Source organism: Pelecanus crispus, chromosome 1 (assembly GCF_030463565.1).
Source record: "Pelecanus crispus isolate bPelCri1 chromosome 1, bPelCri1.pri, whole genome shotgun sequence".
Classification (NCBI taxonomy): Eukaryota; Metazoa; Chordata; class Aves; order Pelecaniformes; family Pelecanidae; genus Pelecanus; species Pelecanus crispus.
Genome location: NC_134643.1, coordinates 78298626 through 78319970, shown reverse-complemented (window position 1 = coordinate 78319970; position 21345 = coordinate 78298626). Strand labels below are relative to the sequence as shown.

Below are 21345 nucleotides of genomic sequence, written 5' to 3'. Positions count from 1 at the left end.
TAACATTATTTTGTTATCTAGCTATTGCTGAATAGTACTTTCTTTGTCCTTTTAATTTTCTTGCATATAAATTACTTTACATGCAATTAATTTTTCCTTTAATTTGTGTAATTTGTGGGGTTTTTACACAGTAATGAATAAGAGAATGAACTAGGGAAAGGTAAATAACAGTTAAAGATGGGGCAAATTGTGTGAGAGAAAGAGAGATATATCTGTGTGTATATATGTGTATATGAATGGCCTTCCTATGTACATGTGCATATATATGTGATAAAATTCTTGCCATATTCTGAATAAGGGTACTTATAGGCAGTTATATAATGTTTACTATGTGTACGTGAATTGTGCACAGATGATTATTCATCATTGACCCTTGGAAAGGTTCTTGGGGCTTGTGGGGGAATGCAGAGATTCCTAGTAGTGGCATGAAAAATACCTGCCTGCAACTTGAGGTTAGTTACTCTCTGTGACTGGCACGTAACCCAACAGTAAATTTAAAGTTGTATTACAAAGACTAAACTTCTGCTAAATTTTGTGCGTTGTTAACTGCTCTAAAATAATAGTGAGGAAAAAGCACACCAGGAATTATTAGTTTGTATATTATAAATTCACACTATATTCAATCTACAGAATCTTCCTTTCCTGCATGTTATTCTGGTACACTGCCCACCCCCACCCACCCCCCCCCAGGGACTATCTTTTGACAATGGTCCTTCTTGGAGAAATTTTACTGCACTGGTAGCTTGTCTGGTGTTGAATTACTGCCAAGGCCATCATTAGTTCCATAAAATAAAGGTAATCAGGAGACTGGAGGCTGGCAACAAAAGTGCTGCTGTAATTCTAGAGTCCTTGCCAGAATAAAATGTCCTTTGAATCTGAAGTTGTTTTTATGAGCACTGCTGGGATTTTAGGGTAGAACAGTTTTGGGATGCTTGCTTTTGTACAGAATGCTGTAGGAGCTATTTACCAAAAAGAAGGGGCTGCAAGAAAATGCTTTTACTTTGCGTTACTTCAGACCTGTTGCTTACGAAAGACGGCGTGTCAGCTGACTGACCCGTAGATGCTGCTTTTGAAGGAAATAACAAGAAAAGGAGTTGCTTTTCCTGTCTCATTTACAATAAGTTTTTCAGACAACCATACATAACCAGAAAAACATGAGAAAATTCACGTCCCTGAGAAGCGGTTAGAGCTTTTCTCAGGTTATTTATACCTGAAAGTTTTATTTCCATGACTCTGACTTTAATAACAAAAATGCTGAAGCATTTGATAAGTGGAACAGATCGTAAGGAAGTCAAAATTACAGTTCAGAAACAGGTCTGTCTCAGTGACGGTGAATTTTTGAAAATAATCTATAAGCAGGTTCGCCCATGCATTGTAAAAACAGCTACTAGCTGGCTTTAAAGAATGGGGTGGGAAGCTCTCAGAATGTGACTCTGCATCTGCTGCTATGAACCAGCTGCTTAGCTTAGGCAAACCAGATTATCTACAGTAATGTCTGTCTCGGCCTGCTAACGAGGCAGGTGCCTTTAATTTGCCATGAAAAGAGGAGCTGCAGGTTCTCTCTCTCTTCCTCCTTCACCCCTGTTCAAAAAGAAAAAAAGAAGAAGGGGCTGCCAGCGTGTAGCAATGTTCTGTATGGAGCTGCTGTCAAAAAGAGTTATGGTTGTGCAGGTTGCGGAGCGTGCGGCTGGACGAGCTTGTCCGAGGCTCGGTCGCTGCGCACAAGTTACCAGCTGTGTCCCGACTGGTCATGGCTGTCAGTTGGCTACGTGTCTAAATTCAGGCTACAGATTGCAGTCTCCATTTTGAAAGCGGTCTGTTCTGGGATGCTTCCTCTCGGGAGCCCCATTTGTCCCCGGGAGCATAGTTCTGTGATGCTGGTTTACTGCCATTTGTGCTTTTTACAGTATCAGGTATTTAATACTAAGGCGTGCCAGTAATTCTTTTCGCAGATGAGTGGGTGATTGCAATTGTTAGCATGTTAATACTTATCATGCAGTCAGTTTTGAAACATCTTTAGGCTTATACTTTTCATAATAGCAGTAGAGCTAACACTGGCTGAACTATATTGGCTTTAAGGAAGGCTGGATTGCCAGCTTTGTTTTGGAGTTTTAAAACTTGCTTACTTACCTTTACTATAATTTCTATAGAATTTTCCAAGCGTCAGATGTAGTAATGCAAAATATGTGTGTATATACAGCATGCAAAGCATACCTAAGCACGCACACAAATAGGGTTCATCCCTTCAGCCACCACTGAAGTGCATTCATCTTTAAATTGCAAGGTAGTAACAACTGTTTAGGATACAAGACAAATTAACATTGCAACAGATTGAAAGTGCAGCATAAATCACATATTATCCAAACATTAATGGCTCAGCTGGGAATACAAAGTGTAGAAGATGACACTCTGGGTGGAATTATGAACAACTGAAAAAACTGCAAGGAAGATGCATTTAAGAAATTTGAGATCTATGCCTAGTGTTTTTTACAGCGTCGATCAGACATTGGTATTTAGTACTCTTAGCAGTATATTATACTTTGGGGGGAGAAAAGGCTGCTTTTAATGTAAAATTTTGTTTTCTTCTTGTGTGTGTGTGTTCTCCTTTTAGGAAGCTACAATATTACGAATGTCTTGCCTTCAGCTCCTGATATAGCTCAGTTTAAACAAGGAGTGAAATCAGTGGCTGGAAAACTTTCTGTACTTGCTAGTGGGGTCATGACATCTATACAGGTTAGTAAAAATATTACAATATATTAACCGTCAGTTAAAGTCTTTTTGTAGGGATTTAGTATCATGGAGACTGCCGTTCAATCATCGTTAGGGAGAAAAAAAATGAATTTGTTTTTGAGCTTTGTGACCTCTCGTGGTAGACAGTAGATCTTTATCTTTTTTAAAAATAAATCCGTAGCTGATAGCTCACCTTCCTTAGAATATCTTTTTTGCCTTTTCCCTTATGTAGTTTATTTCTTACAGTTGAAACAAAAATTCCATCATGGAAGTTATTTGCTGTCACTTTATTTTTAAAGTAATAATAGTTCATAACTCAGAATAATTTATTTGGAAGGGACCTACAGCGATCATCTCGCCCAGCTCTTGTATTGGCTCTTTAACTGACTTGACGGTAATACCTTTGATCCATGTTTGTGCACAAAATTAAGACATTCTGGTCTCAATAGTGTAAAGCGTGCTTCATGCTCCAGTTAGTTTGCATTTTCTATATGAGGTCAGTGGGAGCTCTCGGGTGTTTGAAAATCAGGCTAATTATCCTGGAGTTTAACCATAAACTCCAGTTCTTGGAAGCGCTTGTCAATTTTCTTTAGGTCTTTAAGAATTAAACTACTATTTATTTTACAAATGTGAGTAAAACTATTTTTTTCAATGGAAAACATACTCATGCCTGTCTGTTTTTTTTTTTACTTTTCTAGGATCGATATGGTTCATAACATCTTTTGTATCGGCATAATTAAGTACACTAAAGAAGGATTTCTCTTCAGCTATACAAGTAATCACACTGCTGATTCGAATGACAGTTGCCTTAAGACTGTTGATGTTTTTACTTGTTCCAGCATATTTGTTTCCTTGTGCAGCTTTCTGGCTCAGCCTCTTCTTACTGCTATTTCATCTTTACAGAGCAGAAGTCTTGTAGCCACTTGTTACATTGCATATGCTTCTCCCCCCACCCCGCCCTTTACAGTCTTATATTTCTTAGCGCCCTTAATGTTAGAAGCTTTATTTCATTGCTGGTTTTGGCTGTGAGGCAGGAAAGAGAAAGAAGGGTGAACACGTACCTTGGAAATGAGGCTTCCTAATAGAAGCCTCAGCGCAGTTGCATTCTTGCTTGCCAGACATAACTTGTCTTCTGACTGGCTTACGAGCTGTGGAGAAGAAAATGTTAAATTTAAGCATATGCTGAGGTGGTATTTAGTGGACTGTAGCAAAATATAGAATTAAGTTAAACCTGTGCTTATCAGAACGTAGAAGCTCTTGCAGTCATAAATTGATGTGCATTAAAATGGTGGGGAATTAGTGTTTTAAAACAATATTCCTGCTAGAAAATTGTATGCTTAGATGTGAGGTATGGCAAAGACAAGACGTGGTATATTGAGTAGTCGACTTCATCTTGTCATGGGAACAATCTATTTATTCCTAGTTTTGAAAGTTACAAGAAATTGCAATATAGAATCCTTAAGTGCTTTTTAAAAATCTGTATTGTGTACAAATTGAAAAAGAAATTAAAATATATAAAGGACCTAACAGAGTAGTTAACTAAATACTTGTTAAAAATGTTTAGAACAATCTTAGTTTTTTGATAAATTATGAAATACTAAATGAGGAAATAGTGGGGCTGTGTTTTAGACAGTCTAGAACTTATTGCTGATGACATCCTGTATAAAAATGATTATGACCTTAAAGAAAAAAACTCACAACCAAGAATGAGCTAAGCTAATTCCGTTCTGTAACTTTATTTCTTAATTCAAATTTGTAAACTGCTGATATCTAATAAAAACAGTTGATATAAACTCATTTTTTAATTAAATTTCTATGTGCAGACACCAGTCTCCAGCTTTCTAAATACTGCCATCTGTATTCTGTCTATACAATGGTCTGGTAGAATTAGCCTTTAATTTCAATTAGTGAAACTAGCTTTCTTATTAAATTGCTATAGTGATTTAGAAATCAGAACACTAAGGCTGGGGTAGAAAATAAGTTACTGTATTGAAATGCTGTGTTGAAATATAGTTAGCAGTATAGCTGTATTCGTTTTTTAATTTCTAGCTGCCTCTTCTATCTAACTCAGTTCTGGTAACTTCCTCTGGTGGATGTTGGGTTTTAGATTTATTGATCCAAAAATGATCTTTCTTTTTTGAGAGTAGTACAAGATAAGCATTTGTTCTGCTTAACTGCAGAGCTTTACAACCAAAGACTTGCTTTGTTTTCTCCTTTCCCACCCTGTAGAGATGATTTTGCTAATATAACAAGAAAATGTACTGGTCAGGGCTTGCTTTGGTTTTCTCTAATTACAGGTAAGGATTCTCAGTTTTCAAATTACTCTTTCAGTTAAGTCTACACACAGTAGTAAATCTATTACAAGTAATAAGTGGTCTGATTTTCAGAGTTGCCATATACCAACAGCATCCTGTGACTTGCAAAGACATGCTCCTCTGATAACTAGGCTGCATATTTAGACATCTGTGTATGGATGCAGTTGCTTAAATTAAGACAGTGAAGTATAACAAAATGTAGTTCTGTCCCCTCCTGTGGTTTCTTATATATGAAAATGTGAGATCACCTACATTGAAAGAATTGTGTGCATATTTTTAATGCATGACTGCAATACAGAGAACCACTCACAGATCAAATTCAGTACAAAATAAGAAGAAATTCTAGGAGGAGACGACTATGGGGTTATCTTACGTGCCGTAAAACATATGCAACTCTCTAACAGGCGTATAAACTTTTTCCTCTTTGCTGCAATCTGAAGATTACATCACAAAGTTCTCTTACCAGTGAACGACAATTCAGCATTTTCAGGAATGTTGTGCAGTTCAACATAAATTGGATTTGTTGTTGCAGATTCTCTATGGCAACCTGCGTACTGCTAATACGTTCTCTTGACGTAACGGCTGGATGAGTAACTCCTGACCCCCAGTACACCTGTTTGCGTCTTTAATAAACCCATGAGCTGTCACTGCATTTCATCAAATAGAGGTGGGAAGGGGTTGCCGTGTACGCTGGAAGAGCCAGCTTGAACTCCTCTAGTCTCCTGGGACTTCAGGATGCCATGGCACCTCTGATCCTGCAGGATTTGATTGGGCAGGATCAAAGGGAGAAAAAGTCTAAACCTAAAATGAGGTTTGCATTCCTGCTTTCTTGTGTGGCCTTCTCCTTTCTCTCATCTTTTGCCTTCAAACGTGTTTGTCACCCTCTGATAAGAGGGACAATGACTGATGCCGCTGCAAACATCACAGAGTTTAGAATGCGTGATAAAACCAGGTATTGGCTCTGTTTTTCTGACAAGTTTCCAAGTGAAACTTGGCACTGGTCGCCAGTTGCGTTTTGTTGCAGTTGTTCTTCCCTTAATCCTCTCTTACTACAGTTATACATCCAGCTTTTTCAAAACTGGAACTGAATGATGGCAGCAGCAACTGTGAACCATTCAAGTTAAACTTTCCTCCTCTTAAACTGCATATAAGGGGAGGGGAAAGAGGATTATTTATTTTTTATTTATTTATTTTTACTTTATTTATTATTACTTAATTTTAATAATTTTTAAATATTCATTTTAAATTTAATTAATTTAAAAATATTAAAATTTTATTTTAATAAAATTAATTTAAGTTTTCATTTTATTTATTATTACTTTATTTTTCAGAGAGTTTATTTTTGTAGGTTAAATTGAAAGGGTTAGAAAAATGTTCATAGTTAGTTGTTAAAACAGCAGAACCAGCATTAATTTGATGCAGAGACTTTTACTCTCCTTCCCTGACTAAACTGTGAAGGGTGGAGGGGGGAATATTGTTACTGTCTGTTTCTCTTGCTTTTTGCAAAATGGGAAATGCTCAATGCTGTCATTCTGGTCTGCTTCACATCAGTTTGTTCCACTGCTGGGAGAAGCAATTCCAGGGCCGTTTTGATGCTGATTTAAGCTTATTGCTTTGGAAGGATTTTGTAGTGCAAGAGTGGGCTGAGTGACTCCATAGCTTGGGAGTCTGTAAACGTTGCTTTAGCTACGTGTATTTTAACACTGCTCTTGTCCTGCTCTTCAGTCAAGTCTAGCTGTCATTGTAAATCAAGGGTGAAGCTGAAGACCACAGAAATGGTGCGTGCTTGATTTGGTTTTGAGGGGTTTCTACGCAAATTAGCTTTTTTTTCTATATCCATGCATATGAGACTGGATTCTCTTTGGTCAGTAATGGTCAAACTGCTGTCCTACAGACCTGGAGGTTGCTGAGGTGGTACAAAACAGAAAAATGGCAGTTGTCCTTTGTCCTGCTGCATATAACTGAAGTTATAAGACAAACAGTAGCGCTGCCTTTGTCTTCTTGCAAGATCAGCTGTAACTGTCAGTGTGTTACTTCTAATTTTAGTGCTTTCAATTTAAATTTGCTCTTAGTGTCTATTTTTTTTAAATCTTCAAAGGGAGTCTAGCCATGTGGTCTCCCACAGAAAGCAGTATGATCTCCTAGTTCTTTTTCAACTTCCATTTCTGTGAGACTTTTCTTTCCCTTTACGTGGTAAGCACTGTCGCTTTCTTCCCAAGAAGATGTGAAAACAGAGAGTATAGCCCTGTCGAAGCAGTACAGAGAGCCTTGTGGTGCTTGCTGGGTAAGTACAGGGTTGTGTCCGTCCTGTTTGCAAACTATGCAAGAACAGCTTGGCCTCCAGTTTGCAAGCTTCTAAGGGTGCACCTTCTTCAACAACCTCCCTGTTTCTAGAGAGAAAAGGCAAGGAGCAACAGAGGACTTGGAACTTCTCTCCACCTTCAGCTTAGCTTGCAGCTCCATACTGAAGCTCTGCAACACTTACTTCCTCATTTGTAGCTTTGGATTTTGTGTGGTTAGTCTGACCTCTCTGTTCTCTTCAGCTGTCTCTAAAAGCAGGTTTTGATCTTAAAGGTAACTATTTCTGTATCCTAGCCAGTGAGAGTTCAAATCAGTTGCCTACTTACCGACATCTGTTGCCATTAGAGAAGTCTTAGCATACCTTGCCTGATCGCTGGCGGCAACACCAGAAGGTGTGGGTCTCCTGTAGTGCTGCGGCATCAATCGCGAACACAAGGGCATCTAAAGTATCTACAAGTGGGCACCTGGATTGGGCCCCGTGTAGCTGCTTTACATTGAGCAATATGGATACCTACTCCCCACCATTTGTACTGATGTTCCATATGCTTACAGTATCGCTTAACTGGGAGATCGGTATGGAAGAGCTGTGGCTTTCCTTGGTGAAGGGTGGAGAAAATATGTTGTTGACAGGCTGGTTTGAGAAGGCATACAGCAGAAGTATCCTTGAGACAAGGTGCAGAAGATTTGGGTACGCAGGAGGCAGGTTTGGTGATGGGGACATGGAGATGTTCCCATCCCAACAGTGTAGGATACTATAGCGTGAGAACAGAGGATTCTGCAGTCTGAAGTTTTAAGTCAAATGCTTTATTGGTTCATCAACTCGAGCCAATCAATATAAACCAGCGTTTGTATTTATAAATTGATGTGGTTTTTCTCTTGGTTTCTGTTACCGTAATGATTAAGGGGACAAAGCCCTTAGAGAGATGAACATGGTGCAGTGCTTTGTGGATGTGAGAAGGACTAGCAGAACAGCTTGATCAGAAATTACATAGATATATTTTCCAGAATGAAATCACACTGATGAATGTGTTGCCATTCCACTACTTGCCTCTATCCAGCGCTTCAGAGGTTTGGTGTATAGAGAGGGAAGGTGCTGATGCAGTAGCCTTGCTAAGAGAAGCTCCTTTGTCATTGTCTGTAAAGACCAGCTGCCTGACAAAACATGTCCCAGAGCAGGGAAAGACCTAGGACCTATTACTGAAAATTATAAAAGGAGAAGGAGATTGCCAATGTTTCCTGTCATGGTTTAACCACAGTTGGCAGCCAAGCACCATGCAGCCGCGCGCTCACCCTCCACCCCCCCAGTGGGATGGGGGAGAGAATCTGAAGAGCAAAAGTAAGAAAACTTGTGGGTTGAGCTAAGAACAGTGTAATAGTTGAAATAAAATAATAAATTGTAATGAAAAGGAAAACAATGAGAGGGAGGAACAAAACTCAGGAAAAACAAGTGATGCAATTGCTCACCACCCACCGACTGACGCCCAGCCAGTCCCTGAGCAGCGATCGCTGCCCCCCGGCCAGCTCCCCCCAGTTTATATACTGAGCATGATGTCATATGGTATGGCATAGCCCTTTGGCCACTTTGGGCCAGCTGTCCTGGGTTTGGGTCAGCTGTCCTGGCTGTGCCCCCTCTCAGCTCTTGTGCGCCTGGCAGAGCAGGGGAAGCTGAAAAGTCCTTGACCAGCATAAGCAGTACTTAGCAACAACTAAAAACATCAGTGTGTTATCAGCATTATTCTCATACTAAATCCAAACCACAGCACTATGCCAGCTACTAGGAAGAAAATTAACTCTATCCCAGCCGAAACCAGGACATTTCCTCAGAGAAAGATTTAATTTGTTATCCACACATACTCATCCCCCACACTCCGTGCAATCTCTGACTGAGCAGTGACTCCATTGAAAGGCAGCCAGTGAAGCTCATAGTGCTTGGGCATGAGATAATACTTTTAACTCTGCATAGGAATCCCTTTTAAAAGCTGATGTAGAGCTGGATTTCTGAAGTATAGCAGCAGCTATTGAAGAGATACCTGCTTGCTTTTTTCAGTTTTCTCATTATATTGACATGAATTTCTGCATTCCTTTCTGGTAATACATAACGTGCTCATAATGTTTCCTATTTGTGTGACAGTTCTTTCCTGTTTATATCAAAATTACTTGACACAGTAATGATTCATGATTAATGCAATTACAAATGTGAGCAATACTGGGAGATCCAGAAGCATTAATAGGATGCTTTGGAGACGCACAGTTCACAAGAAACTTGCCCAACTGGAAGTGAATGGGCTGTATTGTATTTGTAACGGGCTGGACTGCATGTATTTTCCAGTCCACATTTGCAGGTCCTTGTTTTCAATATCTGAAGATGACTGTTATGTTCTGTAATACTAAATACCACCCTTTTCACCTCAGAATCAAGAACATCAGAAAATAAAGGAAATGCAAAGCTATAGGTGAACTTTCTAACTAGGATCTTAATTAACACCAAACATCTACCCAAGAGGAGTGCATTTTTAATACCTGATTGCAACAGGGAATAACTGACGTGGAACTGAGAGCCTTATTAAGATAAGGCAGATGCTGCTCCTTGCGTCATAGTAATCTAATGATGGATTTAGCAGTGGGTTTTTTGGTACGTGCCCCTTTCCTGCTCCTGGGCTACGCTCTTGTCACCCTCTTTCCCTGCCCTCCTGTTCAAGGTTAGAACAAGCTGGGTAGGGAAAACCAAACTGAGAGGCAGCGCAGCTTCAGGGATGGGTTTGGTTCAGGTGCTCTGAAGATCATTTAAGTGAACCAGTTTTTCAGAACAATATAGTCGCAGCGGAGGTTGGTGAACTGAGGGGGCAACTGCTGGAGTGGGCTTTCCCAGCCAGGTAAAATGAAGTCATGGCTATGCTTGGTGACTTTTCCTAAGATTTTGGGAGTTGACCTTCATGAAGAGAATGAAGGTGATCACAGCATCCTGGCTTGAGACCCAGGGTAATGCTCATCAAGGCTGGGTTTTTCTTAGGGGAAAGAGCTCTTCCTCTCTTCCCCAGGTTGGCTGAATTGAGAAATAAACAATTTGCCTTTGTCTGATTCTGATTAACACAAAATTGTCTTAGTTTTAAAAATAAGCCGATGTTTTTCTCCGTAATTTTTTGCTGTCTCAAACCCTTTGCTAAATTCAGTGAGGAGAAAATGAGACCACTGACACCCCCCCAGCTGTTTTAGTTTCTTTACAAACTCAGGAGGGCTTTGCTCTGAGCTGTGTTTCAAAGGTGCTCATCAGACCTACCTGGCAGCTGTTAATGGCCATGGAGACAAAATGCTGCCATCATATCTGAGGGAAGTTTTCTGATGTCCCAGCCTGCGGGGTCTGCTCTTTATTAGGGATGACTAAAATTGTGGGTACTCAAGCAGCAACATCCAGTTACCCAGTGGGTCTAAGGAAATCTGCACATTGCTGTCCCGCTTCTATAAATGCAACGGAAAACAGGATTTCACTGCACTGAGAGAAGTCCCTCCTGAGACTTGACGAGAGGTCCAGTTCATCTCTGAAGATCAGTGCTGTAGGTGAGCACCACCACCATTATCTGGTTTGTGAAGGCCAGGTGAAGAACTTAGGCACGCCATTGTAGTGTTCCCAAACCCCTGCTTTCGACTGCCCTTGAAAGGTGAAGGAAACCTGGGATTATAGATTTGAAGGGGCAGAATTAAGGCACATAACAATGTGTCGTGGTTTAGCCCCAGCCAGCACTAAGCACCACGCAGCCGCTCGCTCACTCCCCCTGCCCCGATGGGATGGGGGAGAGAATTGGAGGAGTGAGAGTGAGAAACACTCCCGGGTTGAGATAAGAACCGCTTAATAACTGAAATAAAGTAAAATAGTAATGATAATAGTAACAATAAAATAATAATAATAATAATATACAAAGCAAGTGATGCACAATGCAATTGCTCACCACCTGCCGACCGATACCCAGACAGCTCCTGAGCAGCGATCGCTGCTCCCCGGCCAACTCCCCCCAGTTTATATACTGAGCATGACGTCATATGGTATGGAATAGCCCTTTGGTCAGTTTGCACCAACTATTCTGGCTGTGCCCCCTCCCAGTTTCTTGTGCACCTGGCAGAGCATGGGAAGCTGAAAAGTCCTTGACTAGCATACTTAGCAACAACTGAAACATCAGCATGTTATCAGCATTCTTCTCCTACTAAATCCAAAACACAGCACTATGCCTGCTACTAGGAAGAAAATTAACTCTATCCCAGCTGAAACCAGGACACAATGATAAAGTGAACCCAAACATCCTGCTCTTGGGGGGAAGAAGAAGTGTGTCTGTGAGTTTATACTGAAAATACCTCTTTTGGGCAAAAATAAGTCATATCTGAAGGGAAAATGTAGGGGATGAAAGCAGGGTTTGGGTACTTCTGGGTCGAATAACATTGAAATGATTTTTCTTTTTATTACGTGAAGTCCTTAAATCCTTCGGACCCATCTTGGCAGTTCCTGACTGGAAGCAGAGCTGTGTGTTGGGTGCTGCTCAGGGTGGGAGGGGTGCTTATTCGGGGGAGTAAAGGACCACCATGCACAAGGTGGTTCTGCTTTGTATGGTCTCCAGGGTTTGGGGGTGGTGGTGTGATGCTTGGTTTTGTTCTTACAGCTAGGAAGTTTGTTAAAAGGTTTTCAGGAAACTTCCAGCTTAGATAATCTTTCCTGTGTTGTAGCTTAGAGGTACGAACTGCTGCGGTCATTTTAAGTGCTAAGTCAATTGCCAAAATAATTATTTAAATCATAGCATGATTACCTACGTGTATCCAACCACATTAGAAAATGAAAGGAAGTTTTCTATTTACAAAGTTATTCAGTGGTTATTTTCTGAAATTCACTGTGTGGTGTGAAGATGTTAAAACCTTACAAAGCTCTTTGCCCTGAGTCTGAGAAATTGGTCAAGTCTTATTTCATCTTACTGAAGCAGGATTTGAGGTTAAAAATTTGTTAAAAACATTAACTATGCTAATTCATGAAAACACAAAATTAAACCAGTCTGCTCTTATGAGCAAACCAATTGAAAAATGGAGACAAAATACATCAACAGCATGCAAAAAGCTAGGGTATTTCTTTTGCTTTATGATTTGTGAGGCATTATCAATGAAATTGGGGAAATTTGACTTAAAATACATAAAAGCAAATGTTGTTTGATTGTCCCCGCCCCCCCTGCACAAGATGCACCTTATATGTGTCTTTCATCCTACTGATACTTCTACTAAATGAATGCCAACCAGTTCAGCTGGCCAAGATGGGGCAATACTTGATTAAAAGGCGTACATGATAGCTTGTCCAGACTCTGGCATCCCACTTTTGCTCGGTGAACATCTCGCCCTCTTGCGCAGTGTTTTACCTGCCCGAGGGACTTCTCTGTCACCGTGTGGCATTGCCTCGCGTTCCTTCCTTAGGAGGGGAGCAAGTTTTGTCAAGCCTCCCTTGTTTTGGTTGGGTTTTTGACAGCCGCTTTTTTTTCTAAATGCAAGTGCCGAGAAGCGATGGCCACAGCAGGAGGGGGCTGCGCTGCTGGGGTGGCTGGGGCCATTCCAGGCTGCCAGGGCTAGAAGGAAGAAAACCGCTCCTAGAAGGATGCACCTCGTCCTCCCTGCGCCTGGCTGGGGTGATGGCAGGGGTGTCTGTCACGGGAGCTCCCCAGAGGAGCTTTTAGCTTGGTGCCAGGCGATGGGAGGACCTTGGAGGTATGGGCAAAAGACTTCGTGCTCTGGCAGTCATTTGCAGCCTTTCCGGCAGCTCTCGCCCGGTCACCCCGGGCTTGTGCCCTCCCGCCTCCCTGCCCTGGGCTTTCTGTCACAGCAAGGAGACAGACGGTGACTGGAAACCCAGGACAGGGCATCAAGGCAGGGGAAGGACCGACGACTCACCACTCCTGGCCTGGGAGATGCAGAAGACCCGGACTCGAGAGCCTCCGGGGTTTGAACTGGTTTTTGCCAGAAGTCGCTGGAGGGGCGACTGAGCAGAAACCCAGGAGGTGCGCAGGTGGGCAGAAGCGAGTGGCGGGCATCAACCCACCAAAGTGGACCATCATCTGCAGAAGCAGAAGGTCCTGGAACAGCATCACAGGCAAAAAATGGCTTCCACGAACTTCCCTGCTCATCCTCTTCACTTTACAACCTCTTTATCCTTCCTAACGGGACAGTATTAACTATGTCCTGTGTCCCTCAGGAATTTTACCTTCTCTGTCATGTTTGCTCACATCGCCTTCTCCTCCTCTCCCCCCACATCTTTTTTCTGTCTAGAGCTATCTCTGCTCATCTCTCAGCGATCATTTTTTCCATTAGGCAACGCTAGCTTTTGTAGCCTCTGACCTCCTGTTCTCAGCACTTCTATCGCTCATGCTTTTCTGCTTTGTTTCTTTCCCCTCAAGTGATTTGCCTTGCGGCTATTTTTAACATTATGAAGCCAACCCTTTAAGGCGCTGTGTGTATTTATAGTGGTTTCATTTCTCCCATTCTTTAATGACATTAATACCACTTACTAATACCAGTTTCAGTTCCGTGCTCAATTTTGCTTAATTTTCCGAGGCCTAATAGACGAGTGCAAAATTTATTTGTGAAAATTGTTGTCTACAAGTTTTCAGAAATACCAGGGCGGTTTCCACAGTGGCAGCAGGAGGCCTCCAGCACGTATTAGTCGTAGAGAATTCCCTCCCTGTTCCCGGAGTTAGGGAGATGTGCTCCTGTCACCCATATGGCTGGTACGGGGTGAGATCCCGGCTGAGGCTGGTGCCTCGTCTGGTGGCGTGGATGCAGGTGAAGCCTGATGCAGAACACCAGCTCCCCCCTCACCTATGCCCTTTGCTGGTTATTTTGATGTTACAGTGCTAGTCCTGCTGGCAGCACCAACTAATTCAAATCTATTCTCCCAGTTCCAGCTCCTCTACCCACTGGGGATGGATGGAGAGCTGAGGCTCTTGGACACCGTGGCTGTAGGCGTCATTCATACTGACGTGCACCATGGATCGGCCACCGCTGTTGGGATTTGGTTTGAGATCAATGCCTCAGGTCGGTGTCTGAGCTCCCTTCGCAGCCAGCAGAGACCCAGGCGCTGGGCCCATGGGAGCAGCCGGCTGGGGAGCCGCGGGGCGTTTGCATTTGGTCGGTGTTGCCTGGGTCCCCTCTGGCTGGAGAGAGAGCTGGGACACTGCTGCCCCAAGCCCCACACTCCAAACTCCTAAGTTTCTTCCTGCACGGCCATTAACTTGTGCTGCTTTGAACAGTAAATGTTTCCATGAGGAATTAATAATAAAATCATACAGGGTGCCTGGCACTGACCTGTTTTTAGCCACAGTGAGACTGAGTGTGGGTCTGGGCACAGCTGGGGCATCCTGCAGCTCCCCAAACTGCTGCTCGTAGCACCCCATCTCCCAAAATCAGCCTATCCCTGCTGCTCCTGGCTTCCTCCTGCCTGTGTTTCTTCTGCCTCGCTGGTAATTGCTTTTATGATATCCATATCTGGCACTCGCTTCTGTCTGAGGCTGTCTGAGCTGTGTTTTACGGCCGCTGCAATATGCAGGAATGGAGCCACGGCATTAAGTGTGAAAGCTTTCTTGGCCGAGCAGGGCAGGGAAGAAGCTGCTTGGCCTCGGGATCTCATTCCCTCGGCTTTGATGGAAAACGATCACAGAATTACAGAATCATTTAGGTTGGAAAAGACCTTTAAGATCATCAAGTCCAACTGTTAACCTAGTACTGCCAAGTCCACCGCTACCAGGTGGTTTCTGGAAGCTATTACAAACCCAGTCTGCAGGCTTCAAATGCAAATAAAATGTGTTTGCTTGAAACAAGACACCGAAAAACAATGATGGGCAAGGGAGGCAGGAGAGTACACACCTGAGGCTTGAGAAAATAGGGAGTGGGCAGAAATGTTAAGGCATTACTTAAGCATATAGCTGATATATAACTACAAAACTGAGATATAACTGCTGTTCTGATCAAACGTGGCTAATAGAGGAGAGCTGACGCAGCAAATCAATAGCAAGTATTTACAGTAGCTTTTTGCCGCATCTCAGACATCACCCTCCCTGTCTTTTTTCTCTTCTTTCTAAGTTTTCTAAGCATCCATGGAAATACAGTTTAATACTTTCTTCTCCCCCTTTCTCTCAGTGAAAGCTGCGGTGCTCCACCTTTTGCAGGACCCTGCAGCGGGCTGCGGGAGCATCTATGCTGTGAGCATCTTCCCGGGTTGCAGCGGGTTTCTGCAGCCTGGCAGGCGGATTTGAGCAGCAGTGAAGGCAGCAAGCATGCAGGAGTGCGGAGCTGCTCGTCTTTGCCAGGCAGAGCAAGCAGGCCTGGGTTGCAGTCTGGCTTTCTTCAGCCTTGGCTCCTGCACCGCTGTAGATTAATGCACTTTTTGTTCCCCCCAAAGGAAAAGGTTGGTATGAAGTCCAGACTCTTCGTGGAGTGAAAAAATGGTGTCTGCTCTGACTCGTCCCCTGGACGCACTGGCCTATCTTCATTGATGAGGGAGGAAAAGCTACCGTGCTGATTTCAGAGAGTCGATGAGATACAGAGTGAGTGGGAGAAGAGCCGCAGCCCTCATTGCCTCGCCGGCAGCGGGTGAGCGGCACAGAGTGAGGTCCCAGGCTGTAGGGGAAGCCCCTCTCCAGTGAGAGGGCATGTACAGGTGGTTCAACGCCAGCTGCAGCCTTTCCTATAGCAGACTTAATGCCAGAAATACTGAGGGAAGGGAGGAGGAGTTTTCTGAAACCTTACAGAATTTCAGGCAAAATGGTGCATCGTTTTTGGGAAGCATCAAAACCATGATATAAATGCTAATAAATATGAGTGAGTACAGGCTCTTGTGGAGACCAGTAGGTCCATCGTGCAGAGCAGTGTATACAGAGCTATGTGAATATTTCCCTTTTTTAATTAGTTTTGAAAAAAATGGGGAAGAAAAGTTTTGTTCTGACTCAAAGCAATTACAAATTATCAGGTGAAAAAGGAGTAGATAAAATGTTTTGAATCAAACTAAATACCTTGTTCAACCTGAGGGGCAATGCTTTCTTTCAAGTCCAAGACCTTTCAGTTGAAGGACATCTTAAATGCACTTAGATGAAAACCAAAAAGACTGATCAAAAATGCTGGGAACAAATTCTCTTTTCTCTGACCCTTTCCTTTTATTTCCCCATTTGTTTTTTGGCATGAACAGTCTGGAATCCACAAAATATTTTGTTGGCATCAAATCTGTACTTTGTGTTGGAAAAAGCTTCTTCTGGGTTTGGGGGGCAGATTTTTCCTGCCTGCCTCCTGTCCCAGCCTCTCCCTATGTGTGCAGGGTAAGGTGCAGCCCATTTCCCAAATTGCTTCCCGTCTTCCTCCTCCACCGGTACAGGAGAAGAGAGATCCCCTCGCTGGGGATGTGCAGGGTGAAGGGGAAGCCGTAATCCCAGTACACGGGGTGGTGAAAGCCCAGTGTCCCCACGTAGAAACAGGGAGCCATAGCTAAAAGACATCTGGACTGGGCTCCCATGCTCAATTCCTGCTTGCTTGGGTCAGCATGGAAACCCACACTCTGCTCCAAAAAATTGTTTACTTACTTAAAAAGGAGCCTCAGAGATTGGTGGGGGAGAAAAGAAATAATTGGGATGCTTCAGCCATGCACTCAGCACCCGAAAGGGGGGTCAGCTTCTGTCCTGCGTCTGTGGCGGGGGGGCTGCTGCGGGCAAAGCAGCGGAGCCAGGAGGAGGAGGAAGGGCAGGGTGCGAAGGTGTGAGTCGCAGGGGGTGCCCAGGCAGGCAGCCCCACAGGCACGCTGGTGAGAGTGGGTCTGGTTTTCCCTGGCCAGAGCAGCTGGGCTAACCGGAGATGCCCACGGATGCTTCCTCTGGCACTGAGCCACCAATTTAGCAATTCCCTCAGAAGCAGATAAATAAAATCCTGTCTCCCCACCTTGTCCTGGTTTCAGCTGGGATAGAGTTAATTTTCTTCCTAGTAGCTGGCACAGTGCTGTGTTTTGGGTTTAGTAGGAGAAGAATGCTGATAACACCCTGATGTTTTTAGTTGTTGCTAAGTACTGCTTATGCTAGTCAAGGACTTTTCAGCTTCCCATGCTCTGCCAGGTACGCAAGAAACTGGGAGGGGGCACAGCCAGGAGAGTTGGTGCAAACTGACCAAAGGGCTATTCCATACCATATGATGTCATGCTCAGTATATAAACTGGAGGGGGTTGGCCAGGGGGCAGCAATTGCTGCTCGGGTACTGTCTGGGTATCGGTCGGCAGGTGGTGAGCAATTGCATTGTGCATCACTTGCTTTGTATATTATTACTATTATTATATTGTTAATATTATTATTATTTTACTTTATTTTATTTCAGTTATTAAGCGGTTCTTATCTCAACCCGGGAGTGTTTCTCACTCTCACTCCTCCGATTCTCTCCCCCATCCGACCGGGGCAGAGGGAGTGAGCGAGCGGCTGCGTGGTGCTGAGTTGCTGGCTGGGGCTAAACCACGACACGCCTACACCCAGGGCAGGTACGAGGTCAGGTGCCCGAACAGGTATGCGGCCTCAGAGGTGGCCTTGGCAGGAGCCACGATAACAGCATCAGGTCCCCATGCCAAGGTGCAGCCAGTCTGCGTGTGCATACCTGTACGCCCCAGCACATTACAGCCAGCCTTTATTTGCACCGGTCAACAGTGTTTGCAGTTTCTGTTTGTTTTCAGCTCAGGCCAAATGGTCTCCGCAGTCTGCCCAGGTGAGCTGGTAGTGCTGTGGATGTAAAGAGCTTGCCGGACCTGGAAGTGCTGCTCCGGCTCCAGCAGCCACAGCACGGGCAGCCTTTCCATGCATTCCCTGCGGCTGGCCCCTAAGGCTTTTTATCTGTATTATATTTTAATTGCCACAAAATTCAGCAGGGTATTTGGAGAGTGGAGAGTAATAAAAAGCTAACTTAAAAGAGTACGTTAGCCCACAATAAAGATAATGTCACTTCCTAAAACATTTTTTTTTTCAAGGCCTCGTTTTTTTCACAACAAAACTGATCCTTAAGAAATTCAGACTAGGGGAATATAACGCAGCTACACAACAAAAACATCCAGTACAGTATCTTGAGTGGGATTCCTATCATGAGAATGTTCACATTATGGAAAAATCTAAATTTTTACTAAAAATGAATTAAAAAAACCCCAAACCTCACACTCATAGTTAAGGAAATAACTTAAAATGAATGTAACTAAGGGTTACTTTTGCCTGAGCCTCTACAAACCCTGCAGCAGCGAGGTTAATGTCCCGGTTCCCCACAGCTCTTCCCGCTGTTCAGGCAGCATGTTGCTCCCCTTTCTGCGATGGCCACAACCAGGAGAGCTGCATGTGCAGCGCCCGGCCACCCCAAGGGCTCCCAGGTGACAAAGAGGGGTGAGAGAGAGGGGCAATCGGCTGCTGACACAGCAGGTGCCTGGTTGGGTTTTTTCCTGTTTTCCCCATCAGCAAGGTGGCCGGATGGAGGGTGATTTTAAGCTTCTTCCTCATCTTCCTGGCACGAGGGTCTCCAAGTAAGAGGATGAGCGGCTCTGGTCCTCCAGCCCCAGCCGCTTGTTGCAGGGACATGGCCGCTGTGGCTCGTCCCGACAGCAAAAGGGTGTCCCGTAATGGAGGTCCATTGGTGGCACCTGGTGTGATTTTTGGCAGAATCCGCCCACGGCGTACAGAGCTGTGTCCGTACACCATGAGGTGGGTGACACCTCCACCAAGGGTGGGACGGGTGTTTTTGAGCGCATCCAGCCAAAAGGCGGTGGCACGGCCAAAGCGGCGGGGGGTCAGAAAGCCGTGCATGAGCTTGGGTGCCCATAGGGGAAGGGTCCCTGGAGCCAGGTGGGGTCAGAGCAGCTGCGTGCCCCCACCCACAGCCACGGAGGCACCTACCCCCGGGGCTGAGCAAATGCTGTGGCTTGGGCTGCTGGGATGGGCAGGAGGCTCTTCGGGGGCTGCCCTGTTCCAAAAATTGGTGGTCAGTGACAGGCAGGATCTGCCGAGGCAGGTTTTGCATGTGCTTGATTTTCAGGGGTGTGCTTGGGAAAGTTCCTGGGCTCGTTGGGTTAATTGCAAGCCTGCCGGGATGAGTACAACAGCACTATAGTGCCTTGTGTAAAATGGCTTGCTCTCTTAATTCCAGGTGGGTTTTTTTTTTAGGTTTTAAAATATTTCTACAAAGCCTTTTGTTGCAGCTGCAGCTTTCTGCTTTCTTCTCTTGATAACTGAAACTGCTGGCACTTTGCATAGAAAGCGTGCATGGTACGTGGCTGCAGAGAGGAGCAAAACTCAGCAGGACTTGTCTGATAAAGCAGCAGCTTCCCCCAAACCAGGCTGAGGGAAATCGCTGTCCACTGAATAGATGGGTAACGTCCCCCTGCCCAGCACGGGGCTCGTCACTGTTTCTCTGTGATTTGCAAAGTGCCATGTCCCACGGACCATCTTTTCTTCATCAAACACTCAAAATGTTATGTCGATATTTTCACATAAAACCAGGCATTCCTGGTTTGCGCGTTTTGGAAATAAGATGTCTACATTTTTGTGGACGCATGGACAGGTTTCATCTCGATCTGACTACCTGTTCCATGCGGGCCCTGTTTAGCTGTGCCCCTTGGTTGCTTTGCCAAATTACTCTGTTTTCTCTCCTCCATTTGTTTCCCCAGGACATGGAGGGATTTGACCTAAAACCTCCCTGCTACCCCTCCGGGCTGGAAGCTGAGGGTGACCTGACCCAGGGCCACACATGCATCGCTGCCGGTGGACACGGCCGTCCCTCTGGCCGGGCAGGGGCTGGGGGGCCGGCCGTGCTGCTCGAATGCCACGGTTTCCACTCCCGCCGACATTCCACCATTAACCGTCCCGCAGCTGCGCTTACCGGCGCTTTGCCGGGAGGCCTCGCTCCCACCATCATCCCCCTGGGGCGGTGACAGCAGCGTGTCAGCGGTTTCCTGCGCCACCTCAGTTTTTTTGGGTTGGCAAGTCCTGGCTTGCTGCAGTGAGCTCAAGATGCATGCGGGCGTAAACCTGTCAGTGCTCCTCTCCCCCAAAATGTTGCCTCCCTGCCCACTTCCTTGGTCTTCCCAGCAAGGGCTGTGGCAACCGCTTCTTGTTGGCAGCGCTCGGCTGCAGCGCTGCCCCGGGCTCATCTTGGCCTCCTTACACAGGGGTGTCCCAACTCTGAAACAGATGCAAGTACTTAATTGCTTGCAGCTCGTCGCTGGCCGCGTAAGGTGCCTGGGGGCCCCGTGGGTGGGAGCGGGGCCGCGGTGCCATGTGCCGCTGGAGCTGCCCGGCGTTTGCCGCAGGTGCCAGGACGGCAAAGGAAGTGGCACCGTGCTGGGCACAAGCAGCTCTCAGGTTCAGAGCAGGCGTTTGTTACAGAAACATAGAATGCTTTGGGTTGGAAGGGACCTTGAGAGATCATCTAGCCCAACCCCCCTGCAGTGAGCAGGGATTGAACCTGTGAACTTGGCATTATTAGCACCATGCTCTAACCAACTGAGCTAACCCACCTGGTCTGGGGTTTTTTGGAGTTGATTTGGACGGGTTTTGGGTACAACCTCTAGAGAGCTAAGTCTCCATGTCACTTTTTAAGAGCAACTTATTTTTTCTGCTAGTTTTTCCACAGTGCGTGCCCGGTTAAGGCCACCCTGACATCGACGGCCCCACCACCGCCTGTGGGTGATCTGTGGCACCTGCTCAGCGCTGCCGCCCGGCTTTGCCTTGGGGCAACCCCCCCAAAAATCGCTGCTGCCCTCCGTCCAGCACCGGGCCAGCGGGCCATCTTGCAACACTATTTCCCGTGCTCCTGGAAATGGTGAGATAAACCTTCAGTGGGAAGGAAACACAGGATAAACCAGACACTTGGTGATCCTCAGGCAGAGGCGTTTGGGAAGACAGACCCGAGCGGCGGCAGGTCAGTCGTATGCTCTTCATTTCTTTTCCACAACCGTAACATCGCATCATGGAGCCACTCTAGACAGTGC

General features: G+C 45.0%; 1 protein-coding gene across 1 annotated transcript in view; it reads left to right on the top strand.

The window, feature by feature from the left end:
- ARFGAP3 (ARF GTPase activating protein 3) overlaps positions 1 to 3475 on the top strand; it is a 34916-nt gene extending 31441 nt beyond the window's left edge. The window contains exons 15-16 of the mRNA XM_075713454.1: positions 2612 to 2733; positions 3429 to 3475. Of these exons, the coding sequence (XP_075569569.1) occupies positions 2612 to 2733; positions 3429 to 3446 (140 nt within the window). The 3' untranslated portion in view covers positions 3447 to 3475. The remainder of the gene's footprint in view (positions 1 to 2611; positions 2734 to 3428) is intronic.
- Positions 3476 to 21345: the final 17870 nt, after the last annotated feature.